The sequence below is a fragment of the Pezoporus occidentalis genome, unplaced genomic scaffold (assembly GCF_034315485.1).
Source record: "Pezoporus occidentalis ecotype Australia unplaced genomic scaffold, CSIRO_AGI_Poc_V1 ctg49, whole genome shotgun sequence".
NCBI classification, from domain to species: domain Eukaryota; kingdom Metazoa; phylum Chordata; class Aves; order Psittaciformes; family Psittacidae; genus Pezoporus; species Pezoporus occidentalis.
Genome location: NW_026915824.1, coordinates 1,930,884 through 1,956,434, shown reverse-complemented (window position 1 = coordinate 1,956,434; position 25,551 = coordinate 1,930,884). Strand labels below are relative to the sequence as shown.

At 37.7% G+C, this 25,551-nt stretch overlaps 1 protein-coding gene across 4 annotated transcripts in view; it reads right to left on the bottom strand.

Moving 5' to 3' along the window:
• Positions 1-25,551, bottom strand: part of PAPSS1 (3'-phosphoadenosine 5'-phosphosulfate synthase 1) — a 55,802-nt gene that overhangs the window by 13,901 nt on the left and 16,350 nt on the right. For 3 of the 4 annotated variants that reach the window (XM_062636665.1, XM_062636664.1, XM_062636663.1), the window contains exons 2-10: positions 23,888-24,002; positions 19,987-20,222; positions 18,450-18,588; positions 16,344-16,462; positions 9,909-10,022; positions 7,785-7,896; positions 2,835-3,040; positions 1,753-1,888; positions 47-315 (exon numbers count right to left, since the gene is read on the bottom strand). In XM_062636665.1, coding sequence (XP_062492649.1) covers positions 47-315; positions 1,753-1,888; positions 2,835-3,040; positions 7,785-7,896; positions 9,909-10,022; positions 16,344-16,462; positions 18,450-18,588; positions 19,987-20,222; positions 23,888-24,002 — 1,446 coding nt within the window. Of the gene's footprint in view, positions 1-46; positions 316-1,752; positions 1,889-2,834; positions 3,041-7,784; positions 7,897-9,908; positions 10,023-16,343; positions 16,463-18,449; positions 18,589-19,986; positions 20,223-23,887; positions 24,003-24,126; positions 24,163-25,551 lie in introns of those variants that run through there. The other variant, XM_062636666.1, reaches the window with a different exon arrangement.

The window sequence follows — 25,551 nt, the reverse complement described above, 5'->3', positions numbered from 1 at the left end:
ACTATCAAAGGGGTTTGCTTTTGTTTTAAACTCTTGATGTATTTACCTCAGTTGGTCCAGCATACATCATGGGGGAAGGGAATATAGCCACCACTGTTGTTTCTGGATTCAAGATTCCCTCTTCCAGTACTGCAGCATGTTGCTTCATGCGCCACATGAGGGGAACATCATCCTCCTTTGTCCAGCCTCCAAGTGGATGCAAAAGTAAAACTGGGCGCCGGTAGCCACGTTCCAAAAGTTGCTTATGAGTATCCTGCATTAAAAGAGCATGCCCATTGTGCACCGGGTTGCGTAACTGGAATGCAAAGACAGCATCTACAGAGAAAAACAAACAGACAAAGATATAAGAAAAGCAAGTTATTTTAGCAGGAGTTGTGCAATCATTGAAATATCTTCAAATGGTACTATCTTTCCTCTGAAATAGCAGTAGTCACAGGCCATTAAAGGATTATGAATTATTACAGAATCATTATGCTCAATAAGCAAAACTAAAAAAGCTACCATACAAAAACACCCCTATACATCAGCTTCCTTCATTTTGAGATTTCATCAGAATTCCTCTAGTTTCTCCAATGGCTATAATCTGCTTTTTGGATTTTTCACTTGCATGAGCATATACTCTATGTTAAATTCTAAGAGGAAATCAAACTATGCTACCTGTCTTAAAGGCTCAAGGTATGATCGGGAGAACAAATTGACATGTCGGCAACAAAATAAATAAATGGGGATTTAATGCACCTTAGTAAGCTTCCTTCACCTAAACAGCTTCGTACAGTTTACACACAGTAAGAACAAAGCAAGGCTAACTACTATTCCAAAGTACTACAAACCCCTTCATGAAAAACCCTGACACAACTGGGATTTCGCCCTTCTGCAAATAAAGATGAACTAAGGTTCCCTGCAAGACAGCAAAATCACCATAACTGAGAGCTTTTCCAAAAAGAAACTAACAGCATTCAGAGAACAGGGTTTTCTGGTTGGTTGTTTGTTGTTTTTTTTTTCAGGTATCAAATGTATTTATTTAGGGGATAGCTAAGTATCACAAACTGGCAGATCCTAGAAATACTGACCACACTGAAAGAAGACAGGAGCTCAGGACCAATCTCAGCCTGCATTCTTGATGTTAATCTCTTTCCTTACACTTAAGAAGTGCTTATCAGCCGCCAGCCAATTGCTGTCACAATGAAGATGATATGTGTGATTGTGCTCTGCTTTGTAATATTACTCAGCCTCTTATTTATCTAACACAACTCTTTAGTGAGAAAAGCTGTTGTTTCTTCTGCAATATAAATTAGTGGTTAACTTAAAGTTTTTAACTGTGACACATTCCACTTTGCACCGGTCTACTTGCATTGCTGTCATAAGCTTTGCTCCCCAGGAGTAACGTGGAACAGACTTAAAAATAGAAGAGCATGAAAGCTCAGCACTCAACCATACCCCTACAGTTTTAGCCAAATCTGATAATTTTTAAATCCCATTCTACCGCATTTTGAAATTATCTTTTCTTGCATTAGTAACATGTCTAGCGCACATGAAAAGATAAAATTCAGGATCTCAGGCATTACCAGCTTCTCTTGTGTATTTAGGCAATGAAATGTCTGAGAACATAAAAATCAATACCAGTAAAAGGCAAAGAATGCCTCCTAAGAGAGCATTCAAAATCTTCATCCTTGAAACAATGCTAGCCCCTGAGGCAGTAGACATTTGGATAAATCTCTGCAGGAAGAAACAGAACAAGAAAAATTTACTCACCGGCATTCATTTCCTTGAATTTCTGCCTTAGTTCAGTTGGAGTGAGACGGTATTGATCAAGTCCATCATTCCAATAAATACGATCAAGGACCTGCAGATCTCCACCTACAAGCCAGTTCCCTTGCTCCATAACCATCTAAGAAAAGAAAGGAAAATCCTTGTTATGATAGGTTCTCAGCTTCTCCTGAGCATCTACGGCATTCCAATGGGGACATATATTTACCAAGGGAAGAGTTGTGGGTTAATTTTATTTGACAGTCTCAAGTCAAGTGTCAATATATATTAATAAATAAATAAGAAATCACTGGAACATAGCCCAGATATATTACGGGGCAGGAGAGATGCACAAATCTTCAGTAGGTATATGCCTTTCTTTCAAAAGAAAGAATTTTCTAATATATAGAAATACAAGTAGGCAGCATTCTTTACCAACATTATTACATGACAGAAAGAGAAAATGGCTGGAAAGCCTAATATATTAAGTACAATGAAGTTGAACACTTTACAGTAGTTGACCAAAGCAAATGCAGTTTCAGTATGGCCTCACAGACAAGATTCTGGTCAGCAATAAAAGTAACAAATAAAACAGTTCTGATTAACTACTCACCCACTTGAAAAATAAAATCAGAAGTAGGATAGCTTTTGGCTTTATTTCACAGTAGCACTTCACAAGGCAACATATATTGTACATTCACTAGAATTCTTCAGAACAGAAGTTTTCTTGCTTTCTCAATGCATATACTTGCTGATTAAGGAGCTTTGATAGTCCATCCAGCTACACAGAGGAATTTTTTCTAGGCAAACTAGAGGGCAAAGTTCCTTCTTCTGTAGCAGATTCTACAGTACATTCTGAATTCATTTCATGTGTGCATACTGACATTAGATTTTCACACTGAGTGCAGATTATACATCAGCTACATAGAGTAAAAAAGTCACCTCTGTTTCTGCTCAAATGTTTTAATAGGTTCTCAAAGTAGTTCTGCTGTTGAAATACACTGGTCACAGACATCACCTTCACTCACTTTGCAATCCCACAAACATTACAGCTAATACAATTAGATCCTCAACTTTTAAACACACACCTTGATATAGGGATGCTCCTTGCATGTCGTTCCCCATTGCCTAGCACAGCGTTCCTCTTTCCTGTGCTCATAAAACTCAGGATTACGGAGAATGGCCACACGGCGACCTTCATACACTAGTGCAATTGCTGTACACCCGTCCAGTCTTCCTTTGTCTTCTTGAGTAGCTGTTAGCACTATAGGCACTGACAGATTAATAACCCCCCCTACAGAGCGAAGAAGAAGAAAAAAACAAAAAAGCCTTCATCCTTAGTAACAGTGATCAACAATACTATGAAAATTTACCTTCCTAGCAAGTTACAGTGTAAGCTGTATCACACAACAGACAGTTCAAGCACTTATTTTAACAGGGGTTACAAGCAAATTTCAGAAAGAAGTCTTGCATAGGATATGTGAGCTATAAAAAATGTACAGACACTGAGATCTGATAAGGTACTGAATATAGGAAGTATAAAGTACTGAAAATAGGAAGTACTTACAGCTGCACACTATTTTGACTGAGGATATTTATTTTTGGGGATATCAAATTATCTTGTTCAAGCTATATAGTAAGCAGAAATACACAACTGACATCTTTAAACAGATCATCTAAAGTATTAGGCAAGATTGTTACAGGACTGGATAATGAGTAAAAACGAAATACCATTCTCAGTAGCCATACTTTTGGTCCATAAGAAAAGTTCAATGCAGTAAAAGCAGCCAAATCTACTAGTTAGCATACGTAATTCAACTATTTCAAAAGGTGACTTTTGGTGTTTACTTAAAACTATGTTTGGATTCAAGCACAAGTATTTCAGAAAAAAAAACCTGTTTGGTGAGACAGACATTTCACACAGTTTTTTTAGCTGAAAGCTTACCAGCTACTTCTAAAGCTAAACCAGTGTTTCTGAATTTTAAGGTTATGTGTGGTCCTCATTTTTTAATGTTAGATGCTGGAAGTCTTGTTTTTCTTGTCTACAGGAGAGTGAGATTTGAGAAACCCAGTGGAGTAAATACTGCGAGTCTCATACAAAGGCTTGAATTCTAATGAGCATATACTTGCTGAAAGATTGCAAAACCTTTGGGTGGTCTCCAGGAGAAAGGCAATGAGCCCCCCGACGTTAATGGGAGGTTTGCCATTGGCTTAATGAGGCCAATACTCCAAGCAAGTAAGGCTGATCTCCCTGTTATTTGAACAATACATTTTTTGTAACTTTCTGTCAATTTTACTTTGAGGAACTTGGTAGGAAGTTAAAAATTATGAAGTTGGATGAAAAGTTTAAGAGAAAAGTAGGTCCCCTTCCTTCATTGTGCAAAATGAAAAGCATGCTGCACATTTCCTCCTAAGCTCAGTTTTGTACTTGCTCAGAATTACTTTTAAACTACTTCTTAAGATTAAGCTTGGCAACACTCACAGGGAAGGTGATTTGCCACTACATCTTGATAACTTAAAAAATCCTTTTGCTTTGCAAACAAGTAAATAAATATTTAAAACTGTGAAGACATCTCAGGCCTCTTGATAATTCAAATTTTGTCAGTGACCAATAGCCAATATATAGTATCTTTGACATTTGTCTTCAGACACCGCACAAATGAGAAACTGAGGCAAAGTAGTGGAGTGAGTTTGGTAAATCACACATGAGCACAGTGTCAGCTTAAGACTATTTCAGATAACTTAAGCTTTAAAGTCAGAGTGTCAACACACCTGCACTGACCTCCATAATGAAGAAGTCAGTCAGTATGAACATTCCATTTAGAGCCCAAAGGAAGAGATACATTGTAGGTATTAAACAATTTCACCCTCTTCAAAAATCAAAACCTTGGAAAAATGAGAATCTAGCAGGGAGGAAACTTTCACGATGTTGTTTTGACTTAACAGTTGTCACTGCTTCAAGTAGCAAAGCAGCTTTAAGGCAATCACATTTTTCCAAAAAGGTTCTCATTGATAAATGTTGCAGTAGATATCTAAGAGGAGGAAATATAGTAGTGTGTAGAGAAATATGACTGTTCTATTGAAGCTTAGGACTGAATTTTTTTTCCATCAGTAAGTTATTATTTTTCATTACTCAAATTTTTTGCTGCATTCATGAAGTACTAAAAACAACTGCAAGAGCAGTTTAAAAACTTGTAATATTGCCATATCTGAAAAAGTCACCTATATAAGGTCTTAGAAGCCTTATAAAAATTCTGATTTACAGAAGACTACAGAGCAGAATAAGGAGCTATAAGCTATTTTAGCAGCTGAATGCAAAGCATGCCATGTGCACAATACATTTTACCTGGGTAGACACAGAGAAGGCAAAAGAAATGAAAACAAACCTAGCAGTCCAAAACAGTAACTTTAGATAACAGGATGTCATTACGTTGCCTACGATAGTATCCAAAAGATTTACAGAGAAGGGAACTAGAAAATACAAGGACAACAGATACCTGGATCACACAACTGAAAGACAAATGAGGTTTTTTTCTGCTGTTTGGTGTCCAGCAGAAAAGTAATGCAAAACAAAGTGGGGAAACAGGAATTTTTCCTACCCCTCTTTGATACAGAGAGTGGAAAAAAACCTTAAAATGCTTGAGTAAAACAGCCTTCAAAAAGGAATAAATGAAAAATTACAAAGGATCACCATCAAGCTCCAAAACCCAAGGATGCTATCACTTGACTACCTTAACTAAAGCTTGCTCTTAACTAATGCTTGCTCTTAGCCAGTTGGTAATGCAAAATAAAATATATTCATTTAAATTATCACAGGATAATTACTAAGTCATAATAATTCAATTACATGTGTGTCTTGGGTTTAGCAGTAGCAGTCAATTTTTCTCCTTCTTGGTAGCTGGTGCAGCCCTGTGTTTTGACTTTCAGCCTGGGAACAGTGCTGACAACACCGATATTTTCAGTTGTTGCTAAGTAATGTTTACCCTGACTAAGGACTTCGCGAGTCTCATGCTCTGCCACAGAGGGTAGCTGGAGTAGTTGCGCTGACTGTTGCTTTGCCCTCAGATCCAGGGACATTTTTTTCCTTTTGAAGGTGCTGGATAGTGTTGAACAAGGCCCTGTAAGCATAGGCCAAGCCCCAGCACGGTGCCATGATTTGTCCACCTCTGGTATGGCCAGAATGACCACACACCTCATATAAGTGTTTTACTAATTCTTCTGGATTTTGCAGTTGTTCGGTGGTGAAATTCCAAAGTACTGGAGGGGCCCACTGACCTAGATACTTGCCGATACTATCCCACACACCCTGCCACTCATGACTGTCCAGCCTCAGGGAAAATCTCCTGGTCCTCCTATATCTTCGTTTAACCCTAGACAAGACCCAAACCTGGCTCAATTAACTTTTGAAATCAGACGAAATGGTCGTGGGAAAATACACTCTGTATACGTGCCAACATGGTGATCCCCATCACAATCAGCAAACAAGTCTCAACAGCATTAAAAGGCCATTCAAAAACTTCAAAACTCTCAAACGATGCTGTAAATGGTCGGGGGGGGGAGGGGGGGACGACGGGGACACGGGACGACATGACGACATGGTCTGGGAGGGTAAAAGAATGTCTCCTTCACAGGTTGACCACCTGAGAAGGAGAAAAAAGATGTGTAATTGCTAAGCACTTTTATTATATTCCTCCCAAAGTATAAAGGTGGTGACCACACTGGGAACATAAGCCAGATCAGTTTCATGATCAATGATTCTATTGTATTACAAGTCATTACCATAAAGTACAATGAGACAAAAACCTTAGCCCAAGCCTCACACTTGAAAAACACTAATACAGCAAATACTGGCTCGAAGTAAGGTACGATATACTGAAACTGTGAGATCAAGAGGAACAACCTTGAGAGCCAATAAATCAGCATTGTGATGAGTGACTATTAATTTGGACAGATCTGCTGTTATCTCGACCCTTCGTGCCCCACGTTGGGCTCCAAAAAAGAACTGTTGTGATTTAAACCCAGCCAGCCAGACTGTTTACTCACTCCTCCCTCCTTTTCCTCCCTCTTTCTTTCCTTCACCCCCCACCCCCCCCTTCCCTGCTCCCAGAGGTATGGGGAGGAGAATCAAGAGGATGCAACTCCCACGGGTTGAGACAAGAACAGCCCAGCAACCAATGTACAACACAAATCACTGCTACCACCACCGACAACAATCATAAGAGAAAATAACAAGGGAAGAGAATACGATACCATCCGCCAAAAAACGAGCCCGACGCAGAAGCCCGTGTCCTTCCGGGTAACTCCCAGTTACCCCCCCAGGCATGATGTGCTGTGGTATGGAATACCTCTTTGTCTAGCTTGGGTCAGGTGTCCTGTCTATGCTTCCTCCCGGCTTCCCCTCCTCCCTGGCAGAGCATGAGACTCACAAAGTCCTTGGTCAGCGTAAACATTACTGAGCAGCAACTGAAAACATCGGTATCACCAGCACTGTTCCCAGGCTGAAAGTCAAAACACAGCGCTGCACCAGCTACCAAGAAAGAGAAAAATTGACTGCTACTGCTAAACCCAGGACAATGTGACAATTGTCCATGCTCAAGTCCCCTCCTCAGATTCTGATTTCATATTTGCAATAGCTCCAGCCCTCAAGTCAGTTTGCTGTCCTTCCCTTCATTACTGCTGTGGAACAAATCTTTTGGTACACAAATCTAAACAGCAATTAAACTCAATTCTAAATTCTAAAATCAATTTCTTCAAAACAAATTATAAACATGGATTTTAATGTTTTTCAAAAATTAAAATATTTGAAAAATAATTTGTAAAGGCAAAAAGGCAAGACATTCAAACTCTAACACAATGACAGGTATAGAAAACAAAAAAAAATCAAGTTTTAAATGGACGGTTGCTCTTATTCCTTTACCCCATGTTGTGCACAAGCATGACAACATGTTACCACATCACCATTAAGCAGCAAAGCATCAACAACATTTCAAAAGTAGGATTATCTTGCTCAGTTTTACAAATGGTAACTTTTACCCTACCATCGAGGAGACAGTCAAAGTGAAGGCACTGTAGGTATTCTCTCTCTCTCATAAAGCCATTTAGGGGTGTTGCCCAGCCTTCTGCCAGCACTTGCACCCACTGCATATCCACCTTGTAAAGAAATGGAGAAATAGACTTACAGCAAACAAAAGCTGTTGCTCGCTGATTTATATCAGGTCTTATGGTTAATCATAATAGATCATAATTTACCCATAAAACACAGATGGTATAAATTTCTCAGTATTACAGTTTTTAATCACAAAGAATTCAAAGTGTCCACAATTAAGAAAAAAGCTTTGTTCCTCACTGTTCATATTTCTGGCTATTTTACAGTCCTTACACTAGATCAAATGTCCATGTGTTAAAAAACAAGCCAACAAAAACACAATAAACTTTATTCGTAAATGTTTGATAAAGTTCAACTTAACAGAATTAGGAAGTCCCACCTGCATTTAATTTTTTAACAAAGCATGATAACTAAAAGGTTTAAAGAAAAAAACAAACCAACATATACAATTACCACCAAAAAAAAAAAAATCAGAATTATTAGGTTGAATATTAACAGGTCTCATCTTAAAACAGATTGGAAAAACAATTTTTATTACAGAAACTAGTGAGACAATCCAGAAGTAAAATTCTCTTGGGACTAGTACTTAGTTTAGTTTAAGAGGTATCAGCTCACAGGGAATTTCCTTCCTTAGCATTTAAGCAGTCACACTATGACTTACCGCGTGGCCTCTATTATTGCTGCATGTGCATTACTAAGACCTGGTCAAGTCTTTGACAAGGACAGGCTTTGCTTCTGCAAGTCTCTTTCAAAGAGCATGACAAATTTTATTACACTCTTTAATTTATGCTGATACAAGTACAACACACGTTCTCTTGCCAAGTTTATGTTATACACTTGCTTGATATTTAACAAACCACTAGTTGGGGGTGCATGGGGAAAGGATTCGCTAGATTTTCTAGGTTGCAGGGGGAGCAATTTAGAATGGGACACTAAGGAAATTTAATCATGATCTTAAATATTTACTCCCCATCAAAGCAATAGTTTTATAAACACATATGTGAATCTAGTAAGATGCAGTTGAAGCAAGTATTAAAATTTATTAGTAGTAGAAGGCTAGGCAAACTTTAAGGCTATTTACTGGAGTACTTAGTATGTTGTCTCAGTCCTTCAAAGTCAAGTTACTCACTGCAGAGGCTGAACTCTGAGCTCAGTCAGCTCCTAGACCAAATGCTTAGCTTTAAATTCTAGTAATACTGTCAAAAAGCCAGAGAAAAAACTCATGCATTGGATGTGTGTTTAGACATAACTCTTTCAAAAAGATGATGAGGTAGAACAGAAACAGCCAGAAGCACCTTTGTCCAATTTATTTCAGTTGGAACATAGTGCATTTGACCAAAATAAGAACAGAGTTGGTAAGTTGATCCATGCTTTTCCACATTTTCTCTGCTGGAAGCCAGAAAAGTAGCATGAACATGTTCTAATGGGGGAAGAAAGAGGGAGAAAAAAAACACAAAAAAAACCAACACAATATCAACCACAAAACAATAAAGTGGATATGATCATTTCTCTGTAGACTTAAATTTACAGCTGTTTGAGCCTGGTGTATATATAAAGGTCACTATCTTTCAGCTGAAGGTTACCAACAAGAATAATCAAGAAGCAGTAATTGATTTCCTTTGTATTTCTAGGTCATTACAATTCAAAATAAAATAAAATAAATAAATAAAGTAAAAATAAAACAAAAAAAAATCATTGCTGCTATTCTAGAAATAACTAATCCTACAAGACATGCCAGGCACGGTTTACACCACGGACTGGGGGAGAGGGGTAGGTCTGTGGGAGGAAAGAACTGTAAATTTAATCTCCAGGCTTAGGATAAACTAAATAACATTATAGCAGACATAATGTATTAAAATACAAAGATTCAATTGTTATCTCTAGTAATTGATTAAAGAAAACACAGATGCTGTGATTTCTCTCAAGAAGGCGGGGGGGGGCGGAAGTATATCAAGATAAATTCTGTGAGCAGTACAGGTATTTTGATTTTATCTCCTTCCACTGGGCAACAGATTGTATTTCAACTTAATCAGCGAGATAACTGAACACACAATACCTTATTTATTTCCAAGGTTAACAGAGACTCAGCATCAGTTTTGGCCAACTGTAGCTTGTTTTCTGGCACATAAAGCTCTTTTACCTCGTAAGAGGCATCCACTGGTACAATATCCTGTATAAAAGGAACAAACAGAACTCAGTTTGTTCAGAATGCTTCTTGGATTCTGAACACATGGTCAAGAAGCAAAATTCTAATGTTGCACTACTCTGTAGCAAGAGTTTATTCATTGTTTTACTCATTTAAAAGTCAGCACTGTTCCAAGATTATGATATATTGCTAGCCAAGCTGCTAGCTTTAATAATTCAAGTGAAACATTCTAACACGTGATCTTTTTCTACATCTTTAGTACCCCATGTAACATTTTCCTAGAAAATATTTTACCTATTGAACTAAATGCAGTTTTTATGACTTACTAATGCCTACAATATCTACAGCAGAAAGGAAGACTACACTTTTATACTTGCTAAAGAAGTAAAAAGATGTTTTAGACATGGGGCATTTGTAAATTTGAGCCATTTACTATACGATATGCATTAGAAGTGGTAACATGGAGTACAAAAAAACCTCTCAAATAAAAGTGATTGATACAGAAGTACAAATTAAATGTATTACCTACAGCTAATGATATAAAACCAGTGTCCTAATCTACATACTAACAGAACATTTAAATGAGAACCCATCTGTATATATACATGCAATTAACTGAAATCTAGTCCTATAACCAGAAGCCCACAGAATATAGATTTTTCTTAATTTGGAAAAATTGTTGCTTTTGTTTTGTGCATGGGTTTGATAAAATGACTGCAGGCGTAAAAAGACATGGTGAGTCTCACTGGCTGTTACATAATTCATACCTCCAAAGGCAAACAAAAGGAAAACAAATTAAACTAGCACTTTCGCAATTGTGTTTTATAAGCTCAGTCCATTACATATCAGATGTCATTTGGGAAGCTGATTTTATTAGGTAGTAAGCTAGGGAAAACCTGCCTTCTTTTTTCTCTGCCAGAGCAGCAGCACTACAGCCCAGGAGAGCTGCAGCAGACTCTCAGACTCCTCAAATGAAGGCATTGCCTGCTGTAAAGAACAGCAGACCTTACAAGTATGATGACTGAGTACACATTATACTGCTTCACTGAAGATTCCCCTCTGGAAAGTAGCTCATTACCATGCTAGAACGTCCTAATTTTACAAACCATCAAAAGCTGAAAATATATGTGCCTATTAAAAAGGTCTACTCAAATATCATTCTGGTTTTAGTGTTACACTAATGGACAAAACAATAGAGAAAAAGGTTTCATAATGCAGTTTCTGCCAACAACCTACCTCATTATAAGGATGTAAATAGCCTGAAGATAGTTCTAGCAACACTGAGTCAGACATGCAGAGAATTTGTAGGACTACTAAACCTAGAATCCTTTGCAGACATAAAAAAAGTCATTTAAAACAACATCTTAGATTTTTAAAAAAGAGGAATCCATAGGTCTTTAAACTGCATGAATTTTAAGAAAATTCTAGGCTAGCAAGCCATCTAGTGACCACTTTAAGGTAGTAACTTCTCAGAAGTCCATTCTATCAAAAGACAAGTTATACAACATTCCTCAACATTTATTATTTCTCAACACGTTCATATCAAAACCAGCAAAATAATAAATAACCTAGATATGCTTTATGGGAATTTGCCTCCTTAGACTGCTATGGTAGGTTCTTTGCTAGTGCTGTCAAACATCCTCAACATACTGTAAAGAAAGGGCCTCCAGGCCAGTTTCCAGCAGATGGGAATCCACAAGTGAAATCCAATTTATACTACTGAATTACTAGTCTTACAAATTCATATTAATTAAGGTGTTAGGCCACTGAATTATTTATATACTGAAAAAACAGATGTATTTCTGTGACTATAATAATTACTGCTTTGGTACCTACAGCTTGCAGGCAAATTTGTGAGTACCTTATGTACAGGGCAAACTGAAAAATGCAGTAACAGCTGTATCTTAAAAGAGAGGGGTACAATTTTCTGGACTGAAACCCTCTGCCCATTATGCTATGTTCTATCATTTCTTAAATTCACTTAAGCCATAGAAAAACTACTCCTCTTGTGCCAACAAGAGGAATTCCTGACCACAAGCATTCACTGCTGTTTCTCCCGAATGTGTAAAGACATCTTTACACATTTATTTTGGTCAAAATAAGTCATGTTTAGCTTACACAGTACATCTGTATCAACCTACATCATTTTGAATGAAAACATCTATGAAATACTCATACAAACCTATCAGTCAACAGAACTACCTGGATGACTGTTGCCCAGTCTCTGCGATTAACAGTGACTCTAAACCAAAACCTTGTCTGCGCCCTGCCCCAGAAGTTAAAAACAAGAGAAGAAAGAATAGATAACAAAAACAACACCATCACAGTATTTAATGATTACACAACTCAGTGTAACTGGAGCTTGTTCTTTTAATAACAACTCCAAAATTATACATGCCTTTTTGGGTTTTTTTGTTTACCAAGTTGAGCTACTGAAATCTATAACATTCAGTAGTGTATTTTCAGAAGAAAGCAATCACAACCAAGGCAGACATATTTCATAAATAGGAATTCCATAACTTAAAATACAGAAGTTCTACATACTTTCCTAAGCATAAGAAGAAATCAATGTTTCATTAATGTGGGAAGCACAAAAGTTAAGTACTAAGGTGTGGGGTTTTTTTGAATTATGCTTAGAAGCTTATACTGCTCACTCTCTGGCTTACATCCTTCTTGTTAAGTGTTTAAATCTTCAGTGCAATAGTATAAAACTAATAGTATAATCTTGCACATAATTTACACAGAGTGGGTTTTTTTCCCCCCTCAGCTTCTCACACAAAGTAACTATGTGAAAATTATGGAGAAGCCTGCAAAGGTCATCTGGTCCTGCCTCCTGCTCAAAACTGGATCCAGTACAGCAGGCTGCTCAGGACATGGCCAATCAAGTTTTGAATATCTGAATGGATGGCACATCCACAAACTCTCAGGGAAACTTGTTCTAATATTTGATCACCTTTACAGTAAAAAGGTATTATTCCCCTATGCCTAGCTTGAATTTCCTATGTTTCATCTCATGCCTGTTGCCCCTCATCCTACCCTTGTGCACCTCTGACAAAAGCCTTCGTCTTTTTTTATACTCTCCCACTGCAGTGCTAAAACCAGCAAAAAGATCTCCTTTAGCCTTCTCTTCTCCAGGCTTAACAAGTCCAGTTCCCCTCCACCTTTCTTTTACAGCAATATGCGCCAGTCCCTGATCACCCTGGTGGCTTCCCACCCAACTCACTCGCGTCTTATGAAAACCAGTTTGTCTCACCCATTTCTATGTATTTTCCAAGACCTACCAAAGTTTGCATCTTAAGGGAAAAAAACAACAGAGACTGACTTCCAAGCACCAGCCTTAGCTTCTACTGTGTTCCTAATTCTGACCATTCCAAAGCACAGAATTTAAATACAATTGCAGGGCACTGTGTGAACAGAGCTAGGAAACCAGTACTGTGTAACCATGAGGAGCACCTTCCCAAACACCAGCGTAATGCCAAGCTTAGATAGGAAATTGTCTGTAACTCCTGGGGGACGGGTGGGAGACAGAAGAAGGGACACAATGTTTATACACACCCAATGGATTGATCTAAACAGTAGAAGAAGGGTGTGATCAAATTCCAATTTAGGGGATGGTATTTGCAGAGCTGCCATAAACTGACATCTGTAAGTGCGGGACTTTTACAAAAAGTTAAAAGTTCAAAGTTTCAAGTTACCTACTGGAAATTCAACTCTTTCCTTGTACAATTTCGCACTTCCTTAACAGGAAAGGTGGCATTTCTGAACTATGACTTCTTCAGAAAATAGTTTCCAGGCTAAATAATGAATTTACTCTATAGGTAGGAAATACAAACTTCGTGCAGTGGGCTAGATCAGCTATATTTGTTGACAGGAAAAACAAGAACAAAACCAATTAAATCCTTATAGCCAAACACCTGCACTAGGCTTGTCTGCCTCCACTAGAAAATGTCAGCAGATTTGAAGTCAAATTTATCAAGCTCAAAAGCCACAAAAGTCTTTTGGGGGGGGGGAAATAAAAAAAAAAGAAAAAAGAAAAGAAGCATGTATAGTACTGAAAGCAGCTGGGCATGACACTTGGTAGCTGTAGGAGATATACATCAGTAGCTTGAACTCTAGGTCCCTAAGAAGAGCTTTCAAGTGTCTACTGCATTTACGTGCAAAGAAACCAAGCCAGATGACCCTGAAAACCAAGTTATACCACACAAGAACTTTCCAGGTTCAATATCTGCTTATAACTCCTTTTTCTTCCATAAATGACTGAACACAGTTTTGGAAAAGTCCTGCTAAATTTGCTTCAGAGTTCATTTCAAATAAGATGAAAAATTCTAAAAAACAAATAATTCTACTACCTACAAAACAACTGTGTTTCAAATTCTTGGTTAATAAACTTCTGTATGTATATCTATCTCTGCCACAATATAGCACTTATACAGTTCCAATTGTCTTCTCTCTTCTGCCACTTTTGTCTGAACTAGTATCACTGTTGTCTGAACTAGAATCCATGAAACTCAAGGATTACCAACACTTTGAGTGGATTGTTTCCCAAACTTTTATACAGCTACTGAAACAAAACAAACATCACAAATTATTTTTAATACTGCTTGCCTATGGTCTTTTTTCTTTATAAATCACAATGGATTATTCAAGAACACCACAGACACAGCTTGTTCCAACTAAAGGAAACCTACAGAAGTTATACTCTCAAGGTATCACTGAATTAAGATGGCGTGAGAACAGGACATGCCTGTTCAGCCATGCCTTGGTTTCATTGTCTTTCACTGAAGTAAGCAACCACTAAGATATCTTGGCATTCATGAGACTGTTGTCTACAAAGAAAGAAAAATCTGTGCTAAGATGTGCCTTAAGCAAAGGACAGAGCTAAGCTGACTGGGCTAGAAGCCAGCATTCAGAACTGTCAACCAATCATGCTAACGCAAGACTTTGGGAATCACCATCTCGGCACACACAACATTGGTTTCGACAATTATGAAACTTAGTGAATTGTTCTTCTGAGCAGGAGGCACATGGCCTCCCACAATCAGGAACTGTAACCTCCCATACACAGGACTCTGATACAGCACTTTTTTTTTTTTCCCAAAAAACATTCACATGAGCATTAGGGTAAAAATCATAGACACACACAGAACCTTTTGGGTTGGAAGGGAGCTTTACTCAAGCTACACCCTAAATTTCCAGAACATCCACATCACAAAAATAAACAAACCCACCACAAAACACATGAATAATGTCTGCTGGAGTATCAAAATTAAAATAATTGTTTGAAATGTCATCTGCTCATTACCCACTGACTATAGATAAGAATGTACGGAGACATTTCTTCTACATGAAGATTAGCAAATTCTGGCGATCTGGTTTCAAGAGGCCATCTTATGGCTGCCTTCACTTTTAGTAAGGTTTGGGGGTTTGGTTTTTTGTTGTTTTGGTTTTTTTTGGGGGGGGGGGGTTGGTCTGTTTTTTTGTGGGTGGTTTGGGGGGTTTTGGTTGGTTGGTTTTTTGCCTTTGTTGTTGCTTTTGTTTTGTTTTGTGCGTGGGTTTGATTTTTGTTTTTTTGTTTGTTTTTTTTGGGGGGTGGAGGTGTGGCTGTTGAGGTTTTTTTCTTTGTTTCGGGGTTTTTATGTTGGGTTTGTTTTGCTTTGATTGGTTGTTTTTTTTTAGGTTGGTTAATGAACTGAATCACTCAGCAGACAATGGGAGGAAGCCCAGAGGCTTGAAAAGGGATGGTGTAGACTGCAGGCATGAACAAGGAGAGGCTTACCTTTTCAGAAGCTATGAACCATTACCTCAACTCAGGCATGTAAAGAACAGCTTCCTGAACAATCCCTTACTCAATTGCAGGACCACTTTTACCAGCGCAGGAAAAACAGTGGAAACCAGGGAAACTAGACACAACCACAGCACCCCTAAGCCAGCTCAAAGTACTGTGTGAGTGCAACCCTGGCTCTTGCTATCTGCAGTATATATTAACTTGTACAATATAGAGACAAAGTAAAAAATTTCAGAATCTTTAAAATTGGTTGCTATCATTTGCTAAGTCAGCATTCATCACTGCTTCTGTAACAACTGACACAGCCTTCTCTCCCTTCCAGTTATCAGTTATGATAATTAATATATCTTGATTTTCCACTTGTCCAATTTTTTTTCAACTTGGAGACCAAAGCTGTTGCAATGTTTAGGTTTAAAAATGAAGCACACATTAGGACAAGCTTAAAAGCTAGAATTTAAAGATGAATAAGCCTGTCTTTGCTTTTCCTAGAACATACATTCAGACTACAGGCACAAATGCTTTGAAAAAAGTTACTAAGATATATCAGCATTTCTGCTCACCCTTTCTTGAAGAAGTTCCACAACTTGCTGTACACAGTCATTTACATCACAGGAATCAGTTTTAAGCACAAGCTCTGGGGCTTCTGGCTTTTCGTACTCCGAGTCAATCCCAGTAAAACCTACAGAATGTAAGACAAAAATCTTAAGCAACTATTCCAAAAGGATTACTCCATTTTAACAATGTTCTTAGACAGTTTTCTAGATATAAACCAACACAACAGGCAAGAGCACAGGGTTTTAGCTTTCTTAAAAGAGCATTTCTTAGGGAAATCAACATTTTTCTTAATCATACCATCTGCTAATCCTGCTACATGACTGCATCAAACTTTAGCATTCTGCAGCACATACATAGCTCATTTTTGTTGGTGAGTTACTTGATTTTTCCTGTGAAGAAAGAAAGAAGCAATGGCAGTAGAACTGTGCACATCAACCCAGAGTTAGCCATCCATCAGCTGTCCTTCATTGTTAGCTGTGATGCTGTGGGTTTGAACACAAAGCATGATGTCCAACAACCAGTATATAGGTGAATTTACACTCATGACACCAGGCAGTACTCGGAAGAGTAGGAAATTCCAACATCTATTACCTTAGTTCAGCCAATATATCCATTTTAAGATAGCTGTTAATATGAAGTAGATGTGTGTGTTTGCTATAGTTGTAACAACTACTGCCACAGGCACTACAAGCTACAGTGAACTTGTTCTGGCCTACTTAGCCAACAGTCTGATTTGAAGAGGAGATTCTGACTGACCATACATAAACAAGGAGGAGAAAAAAATCAAAGCTAAAGGCAAAGCATGTAAGGTTTACAAGTCAGATCTGCAGCAGAAATACCAGTTGAGCTACAGCCACTGAACATCTGCATCCTGCACAACTACAAACATTAAAACTGAATTTTTCACTTCAGTCTTTAATACTCTGAAAATTAGTAGCCTAATTCCCCACCTAAGAAAAAGGATTGCTCCAGTACCTCACGTGATAAGTAAAACCCAATATCTGTACCAAAACCTGTATACTTTATCTGATTTTAGGAGCAGTAGGAACAGGGGACAAAGTGTCTCATTACCACAGCCAGAGAAAAAGGTGGTGACAGTTGCTCACTTCTGTGAACAGACAAGTTCATTTAATTTTCATCCTTCATATATCAGATGGGTTTTAAGATACAGCCAGTGCTAGACCCACTTGTAACTGACTCAGCCACTGTATACCTCCCTACCACTTTTAAAGTAACACAATTCCATTATGGAGCTTGTAAAATTCACGAAGTATTAAGGAAGTTCTACAGCACAAATTCAGATTCTGTACAGACATGGTATTCCTGAGGTAACAGTTGGATTTGATCATCTTGAAGGTCTTTTCCAACCTATTTGATTCTATGATTTGTATCATGCCATCTCAAGCCACCTTGCTATGATTCTGAGCAAACCTCAGGTCAGCCTTATTTATTGCTGGTCTTCACAGGACATATTTGGTAGCATTAGAAGTATCAATCAATCATGCGCAATGTCTTAGATTTCCTGATTTTTTTATAACCCTTTTGATAAATGCTGAGTTCAACATTACAGCATCAGTAAACTCAGCTGAGGAAAACGGTTACTTTAAAAATTGCTATCATCAGCCTCTGCAAACTATAATATAGCACAGAGTAAAGAAGCATTTGAAACAATATTTGCAATGAGTGATCACGTATTTAGGCTTTTCTTTTATTACAGGCTTTAGTTACATCTTGATCTGAGGCTGGGGATATGAAGTCATTTTCACGGGCACTAGCACAGAACCCTAATTTCAAAAAATCTCTTCAGAAGTGCTCTTAATGGCATTTACAGAAAGACAGAGATCACGTTTTGCCTTCTGGAAGAAGTAACTCTTGTTAATGCAATTCTTTATAAAGAGTCAGGCTCTTTTTTAACTAGTCAATGGACACACAAAGGACAGACTAATCCTCAATTGTAAGAGCTTGCAATAGCTGGTACAATTTGCTGCTCAGTCCTGTCCCCAGTCCACACTGCTTTTAAGGGTGGCACAGACTCGAGCACATCCACCTATGTGGAGTCACATTACACCAACGCTTCAGGTATGAAAGGATGTGACTACACCTAGGCTCACCTTTAATTTCTCCAGCCCTGGCTTTCTTGTAGAGTCCTTTAACATCTCTCTGCTCACAGACATGCAATGGAGCATCCACAAATACTTCAAAAAAAGGCAAACTTGCCCCTTCATGAATTCGTCTGGCATTATTACGATCCTGACAGAAAACAGGAAAAAAAATAAATAAAAGATTGCACCCACATACTGTGACTGTCTTTCTGCTTTCAAAGTTCTTTTTAAAGAAGCTGTCAGTAAAATGTAAGCAAGTTTCAAAGTCTGAAAAAAAGAAACATGATTTGGTCAACTGATGTCCTGCAAGCTACACCAGTCTGACTATAGTTCATCACATGGCAAAAGCTGACATGAAAATTCGAGGTATTTTACATTAACCTGATTTATTAAAAGAAAAGTAAACAAAAAACACCCAACACCCAACCCAGGCATACACTGCAGAATTTTCTGTACCTGCCCCTATCTTTAAGTACATCCCTAACTTTTACATCTGCTTAACTCAGAGGAGTTATTACCTGCTACTCCTGATACAACCACCTTCTCTCCAGAGCACCAGATTTCTCTACATTCATTCATCTGACAAGACTTCTATACTTCAAATGTTATTTTGTTTCAGTGCTTGATCAAGCCATGCATTTGGTGAATTTCAGTTAGAGAACAAAACACTTTCAAAAATCCACTCTACATAATCTCTCATTAAACATTATTATTATTAGTCTTACATCTAAAGACCTGTATTTTACTGCAAGATTCTGAGTTCCCCAATTTATCATCGCAAAAACTGTTTGTACCACTATAACCCAAGAAGTAACATTTTCTCATGCTGTGAAACATGTAAGCTACAGCCCCAGGCAGCTTACAAGATACTTGTAAGTATCTTCAAGATACTTGGTGTTCACTTTGTCTCCCCCATCCAAGTTCTCACAGATAAGCAAAAAAAATAAGTTCACAAAACAATGTAAACATGGATTTGGGTTAATTTTCAGTATACCGAACGTTATGTTGGACACACAGCATGAAATAAAATAATTATGGGCAATTACACATTTTTTCCCTTAAGCCATTTGGTAAAATACAGCTCACACCATTCATTCACTAGAGGAAAAAATGCTTTTAAAAAATTTAAGCGAGTCTTCAGGTTAAGTGTATACCTGTTCTTTATAAAGTACTGGAATCTACATGGATCAAACAAGACATTGTAATTTTGAGACTCTTTCTTGGACTATCATTTGCATTTGTTCCTTGTATTAGATTAGTAAATTCTGTCTAACAGACTGAAGGACAGTTCCCGTTACAAGACTAATGCAAACTTTTTTTTATATTTAAAGATTAATGTTTCCTATTTAAATAATGAATAATAATTAAATTTGAATAATGAACAATTAAATTTGAATAATCATCTCTAGAAAGCACAAATGTCATTAAAAAAAAGACAAAAAGTCAAGCAAGTATTTGGTCCTGGCTAAGTTCAGTGAAGGATTCCTGTCACTGAGTTACATTTTGTGTTTTCCCTATACTTTATCTAGAGGGTTTTCATATTTACCTGAGTATAAGGAGAGATGAAGGAAGTGATGCACACCAAACCAGCATCTGCAAAAAGTTTAGCAACCTCTGCAATACGACGGACATTTTCTTCTCTATCTTCTGGTGTGAAACCCAGATTCTTATTAAGGCCTTGGCGAATATTATCACCATCCAATGTGTAGCACGGAATGCCATGGCATACTAAATACTCTTCTACTGCCATGCTCACTGTAGTCTTCCCAGCACCAGACAGACCTAGAATATTCAATAATATAACTACATAAGCACAGAAACAAGTTAGGGCAAACTATATTACATTTACCACTGCTAGTGTGAAAAACCCAAAGTGACAGGCATCAGCAGCAATGCCTTTCAGAGTTGCTTACCTGTAATACCCACCAAGTGCCTTTTACACAGACAATAGGTATAGGGACAGTAAGGCACAAAGCTAAGTGTGACATAAGAAGCAGAGAACACTGTGGCCTTGAGAGTTGCTGCCACTTACAGAGGTTGTACACATTCTCCAGTGCTGCTGCTGGCAGTTGATACTAGCTGAATAAGCTAAACTTGGAAACCAAACTCAGTTAAGATGTTACGTTTCTATCAGAAGAAGAAGATCTCACTCTGAAGTGAATTCCAGTCAACATAAGAAATGGGACGAGACTACACTGTTCTTACTCCTTGCAGAATAACAGCACTGAATTAGACACCACAGACGCAATAAAACTTGCCTACTCAAAACTCACACAGAGCATTCGTGTTCTACTAACTGGAATGTGTTAGCAACAAGCAAAGACAATTTTCATACTAAACTTTAGCCCAGTTCAGTATCTTAGGCAACAAACCTTTAAACAATTCAGAAGTCTTTCTAGTACTTGAAAGTTTACTGTTTGCTTTAAGTTGCAAATGTGTTTAAATAATTTTCCAGACTAGATTTCAGGAATTTATCTGGAGCACATGCTTCTGCTTATACTGAGCCATCAGCTGCTAAATGGAACACAAACGCAAATCTTCATAAGATAAACAAATCCTTTGAGTAAGTAAAATTGTAAAAAAATAAGGGTAATGGCAGTCTAAATAAACTTGCACACTAGTGAGTGAAGAAAAATGTTTTGATCTGTATTAGCAGCGGTTAAGATTCATTCTAGACAAAGCAGACAAGAAAAAATAAAACTCCATCAGTTTGGTATTACTTCTAAGACCTTTGCAACTCTATTACTTCAACACCTCTGGTGCCCCTTAGCCAACTCAGTTTGCTCATCTTCTTCCCTCCCCTACTCCCCACTTTTTTTCCATTTTTTGTGCATGGGAGGAGGCTGTGTTAAGTTCACCGATTTAGTTTTAGGTTGAATCAGCTCAAGGCTGGGTTGGGCAAGCACCACAGCTTGTGCAAGGCGAGAAAGGAAAACAAGGCTGGAAACAGAACAGTCTTCTTTTGGCAGCAATTACACACACCCCCTTCCTAGAAAGTATTCATGGCAGTCCAAATTAGGATTTCAGCAACTTCATAATTTAATTCTCATTGATGCAGTCTTTGATTTGCAGTTTTTGTCCCCACATCTAGCATGCTATTCACCCAAATGCTCCAGCACGTATCACTTGGTCTCCAGTGTCTAATGAAATGCAAAATGTAATGTTATATAATAATGAATTTTAAAACTAGCTTTTGTGCTGAGAAGTCTTTAGAATAACTTACACTCTAAAATTGTCTATTATGTTACACGTTAAAGTAATGCCTTCCTATTTTTTATACATTCTTTTTTTTTTTACGTTATTTTTCATTTTTACTAGGACCCCCTGACTCAACACCACAAGACATTTACTACAATTTAACTCTCAAATAAACCTGAGTTTAAAAATTAAAAATAAAATTGAAAATAAAAAATGAAAACCTCTGAAATAACTTTCAGTACACTCCCACTCCAGGAACGCTGGTGACGTGAGAGAATCTTGAAGGGAGTATACCACTGTTTCAGCTTTTATTCTAAAACCTAGCAGGGTTTTGAAGACCCATTTCGAAGACTCATTGCACAGTTCTAGAATGGGTAGTATTGCTTACTTCAATACCTACAGTCCATTTCATTCCCTAACATCAGTGCTCAAACATCAACAATCCAGCTTCCCTGACACACTCTTCTTAACACCTTACAGCCTTCCTACTTTTCTGTATTCTACCACCAACTTTCTTCCTCCTGACAAAAAAGGAAATTGGGCATTATCCTGGTTTCAGCCAGGATAGAGTTAATTTACTTCTTAGTAGCTGGTGCAGTGCTGTGCTTTGGCTTTAGTCTGAGAACAATGCTGATAGCACACTCACGTTTTAGTTATTGCTAAGTAGTGCTCACCCTAAGTCAAGTACTCCTCAGTCTCTCATGCTCTGCCAGTGAGGAGGGGCGTGAGAAGCTGGAAGAGAGCAGAAACAGGACACCTGACCCAAACGGCCAAAGGGGTATTCCCATACCACAGCACTTCATGCCCAAACTGGGCAGAGTTGACCTGAGAGAGGGTGGTTACTGCTCAGGGACAGGCTGGGCATCAGTCAGCTGGTGGTGAGCAATTGTATTGTGCACCGTTTTTCTTTCCTTTGGTTTTATTCCCTTCTTTCTCCCCTTTTCATTACAATCATTGTTATTGCATTTTACTTTATTTCAATTATTAAACTGTTTTTAACTCATGGATTTTACCTTTTTTCTCCTGACTCTGCTCCTCATCCCATCAAGGTGGGGAGAGTGAACAATTAACTATGTGGTACTTAGTTGCTAGCTGGGATTTAAACAAATGTAATCTTAATGCCTGTCATGTTTTAAAAGAATGATGACTGGAAAATGCTGCTGTGTAGATAAACTGAGAAAACATTTTTATCATGACCTTTTTCAAAAGGATATTAATGAATTACCAGGAGAAACAGAGAGGCAGCCTACCAGATAATTGAAGCATTGAGACATGCTGGAGCTATGTGACAGATATAGCGAGACAAAGTGCTCCATTCTTTTACCAAAGAAATACATGACAGCAAGCTCCTGTATCAATTCTGTTTGGAGTGGCTCTCTGCAATTTGTTATCAACTACTACTTTACCTTTCCCACATGTTCATTAACGCTAGTGGAAACAAATTTTACTTTGTGCAGTAAGTTTCTCTAATATTTTGCGAAGATCTTTTGTATCGCAATACAACAGTGCTCTAAATGGTTTACAAAATAATAAAACAACACATGGCTATATTTATTTTTTTCTTTTCCATTTGAACTGGAAAAAAAAAAGCCTCCAAAGGACATACGTTGAAGCTTCAAGGAACTTTGAAAGACAGAACAAAAAAATCCCCTCAGTTATGAAACAAAGGTGTCTTCTAGAATTTGTTTACCCCTCTTTTTTACAACCAAAACAATTCAGTGAAAAAAATACAGTGCTGACTTCAAAAATAACTCCCAGTATGCATTGCCTGAACACACCATTGCTGTTCAAGGCATAGGTTTTATGTTGAATCATTATTTCAACTGAAAAAGACAAGATCATTCTAAAGAGAAAAGACCCTTACAGAAAAGATTCAGGAACACAGTCTTGGGGAATGGGGAAGACAAGTTAGGTTTCATTTGTTAATAGGGTAAATGGACAGTAAGAAGAGTCAGAATTGGTTAAACCACACAAAATCCCCATGCACTTCAAAACTCAACCATAATTAAGCAATAGACAGTGCCAAAAAAAAAAACAAAACATGCTCCTAGAGCACTGAACAAGATGCATTCTCAAATTACTATCTGTCCCAGAGCAATTTCTTCCTAGTCTACCTAAAAAATAGTAATAAAATTGCATCAGCATCTCAGATTCTACAAACACTCAACTTTGCAGGAAAAAGAAGGAGCTAAGTAACTTTTCAGAAGAATAACTAAAACAAAAAGATCCTCAGAAATCCGTGACTGTACCTGTTAACCAGACTGTGCATCCACGAAAACCACTTCTTGTTCCCACCACTTGGCCTCTCTTATTTCTGCTGACATGATGAGCTTGGTAGGTAACATTGGTTGCCCTCTGCATTCCCTGTAAAAGAAGCAGCTGATTAGGTCTTTAATGTCTGACAGGGTGAGCTGGCAAACCATACTGAAACTTCTTCACAGGCACAGAGAAAGACTTGAAGACAGATCAATGGAAGTAAAAACAATACCAAATCCATCAGCTGCAGCATAGATCAAAGGACACAAAGGAAATTAGAAAAGCCACCCATAGCAAACCACATCCCTTGTGCTCCTTCAGTGAAACTTGAGATTGCCAGGTTAGGCAATTACTACTTTCAAATACAACTTAAGAAAAATCAACTGTACAAAAAGAGATGAGCTGCTAGGCGCTACTTCTGTTCAAGTCATTTAAAGGTAAGATCAAATGGACTCTTCCTCTCTGAGCTAAAGGTTTCCGTCATAAAACAGCGAAACATTGGCTCATTTTTAACTCTTAAGAGGCCTTTTCATTGCAAACTACTCATGTCTGGTTCAACTTTCAGTTCAGCAGGCACACCTCCAAACCACTCTGCCTTTATCTGTATCTTCAGTCTCCAGAACTAAGCCAGTTACATATTCTGAGTGCTTAAATAAAGTACTATTTCTAAGTGATTTACTAAAGAATTTACTTTTAAAGATGGGATTTTCGTAATATAATCTTAATTACAACAAAGCTGGTTAAAGATTTTCTTAAAACAATTTATTCCTCATAATAAGGTGCTGTATGAGTATCTTAAGAAAAATTACACTGCTGTCAAACACATTTCACAGTTTAAGGTAAGGGAACCTACCACAGGAAGATCAGCCTCAGCATTCCCTTAAGCTTTAACGGCATCAGGTAACATGAACTTTGTTCATAAAAGATCAAGACCTTAGACAACCAAAGCATGAACAATCAAACAGAAAGAGAATGCTAAAAAATAAAATAAAAAAAAAATAAAAAACAGAGGTGGGGTGGAATTAATGGTGTATGTAATGCTGCTTTGACTTCTCTTGCTTACAAACATATTCTAAGATATTCACACTGTCTTCTCTTTCATCATTTTATCAGCACTAGCTGGAAAGAAAAGCACGTATAACATCTAATAAAAACAAAAGAAGGGAGGATATTCAGAGGATTACAGAGTACTAGCAGAGAGCTGTTCATAGTTTTTGAGGGAAATACCACAAAGTAGTGTTAACAGAAAAATTGTATCTACTTGTGGCTTCAAGAGCTGCTGCTACAGCATTCTTCTGCAGAAAAACACTTTAAAGTTTATCTAAAACCTAAGTGGAAGTTATGAATTTGCGTGATTGTACATCCCCACCTCTATACACAGCTGGGCGCATAGTTAACACAGAAACAAGGTAAAAACAGATGTTCAAGTTTTTAGACACGACTCCGTAATTCAGTGGCGACAGTCCAGCATCTAAAATTAGATGAAGACTGAATACCAACCCATAAGAAACCACCATCTGCAAAGAGTTTATAACCATACAAAAATGAAGTTGTATTTGCTGATCATGCTACCTTCAAATAATTTATCTCCAAAACCAAATCTGTTTTGTACATGAAATTACTACAATACAGATAACTAAAACCAGAAGTCAAAAAG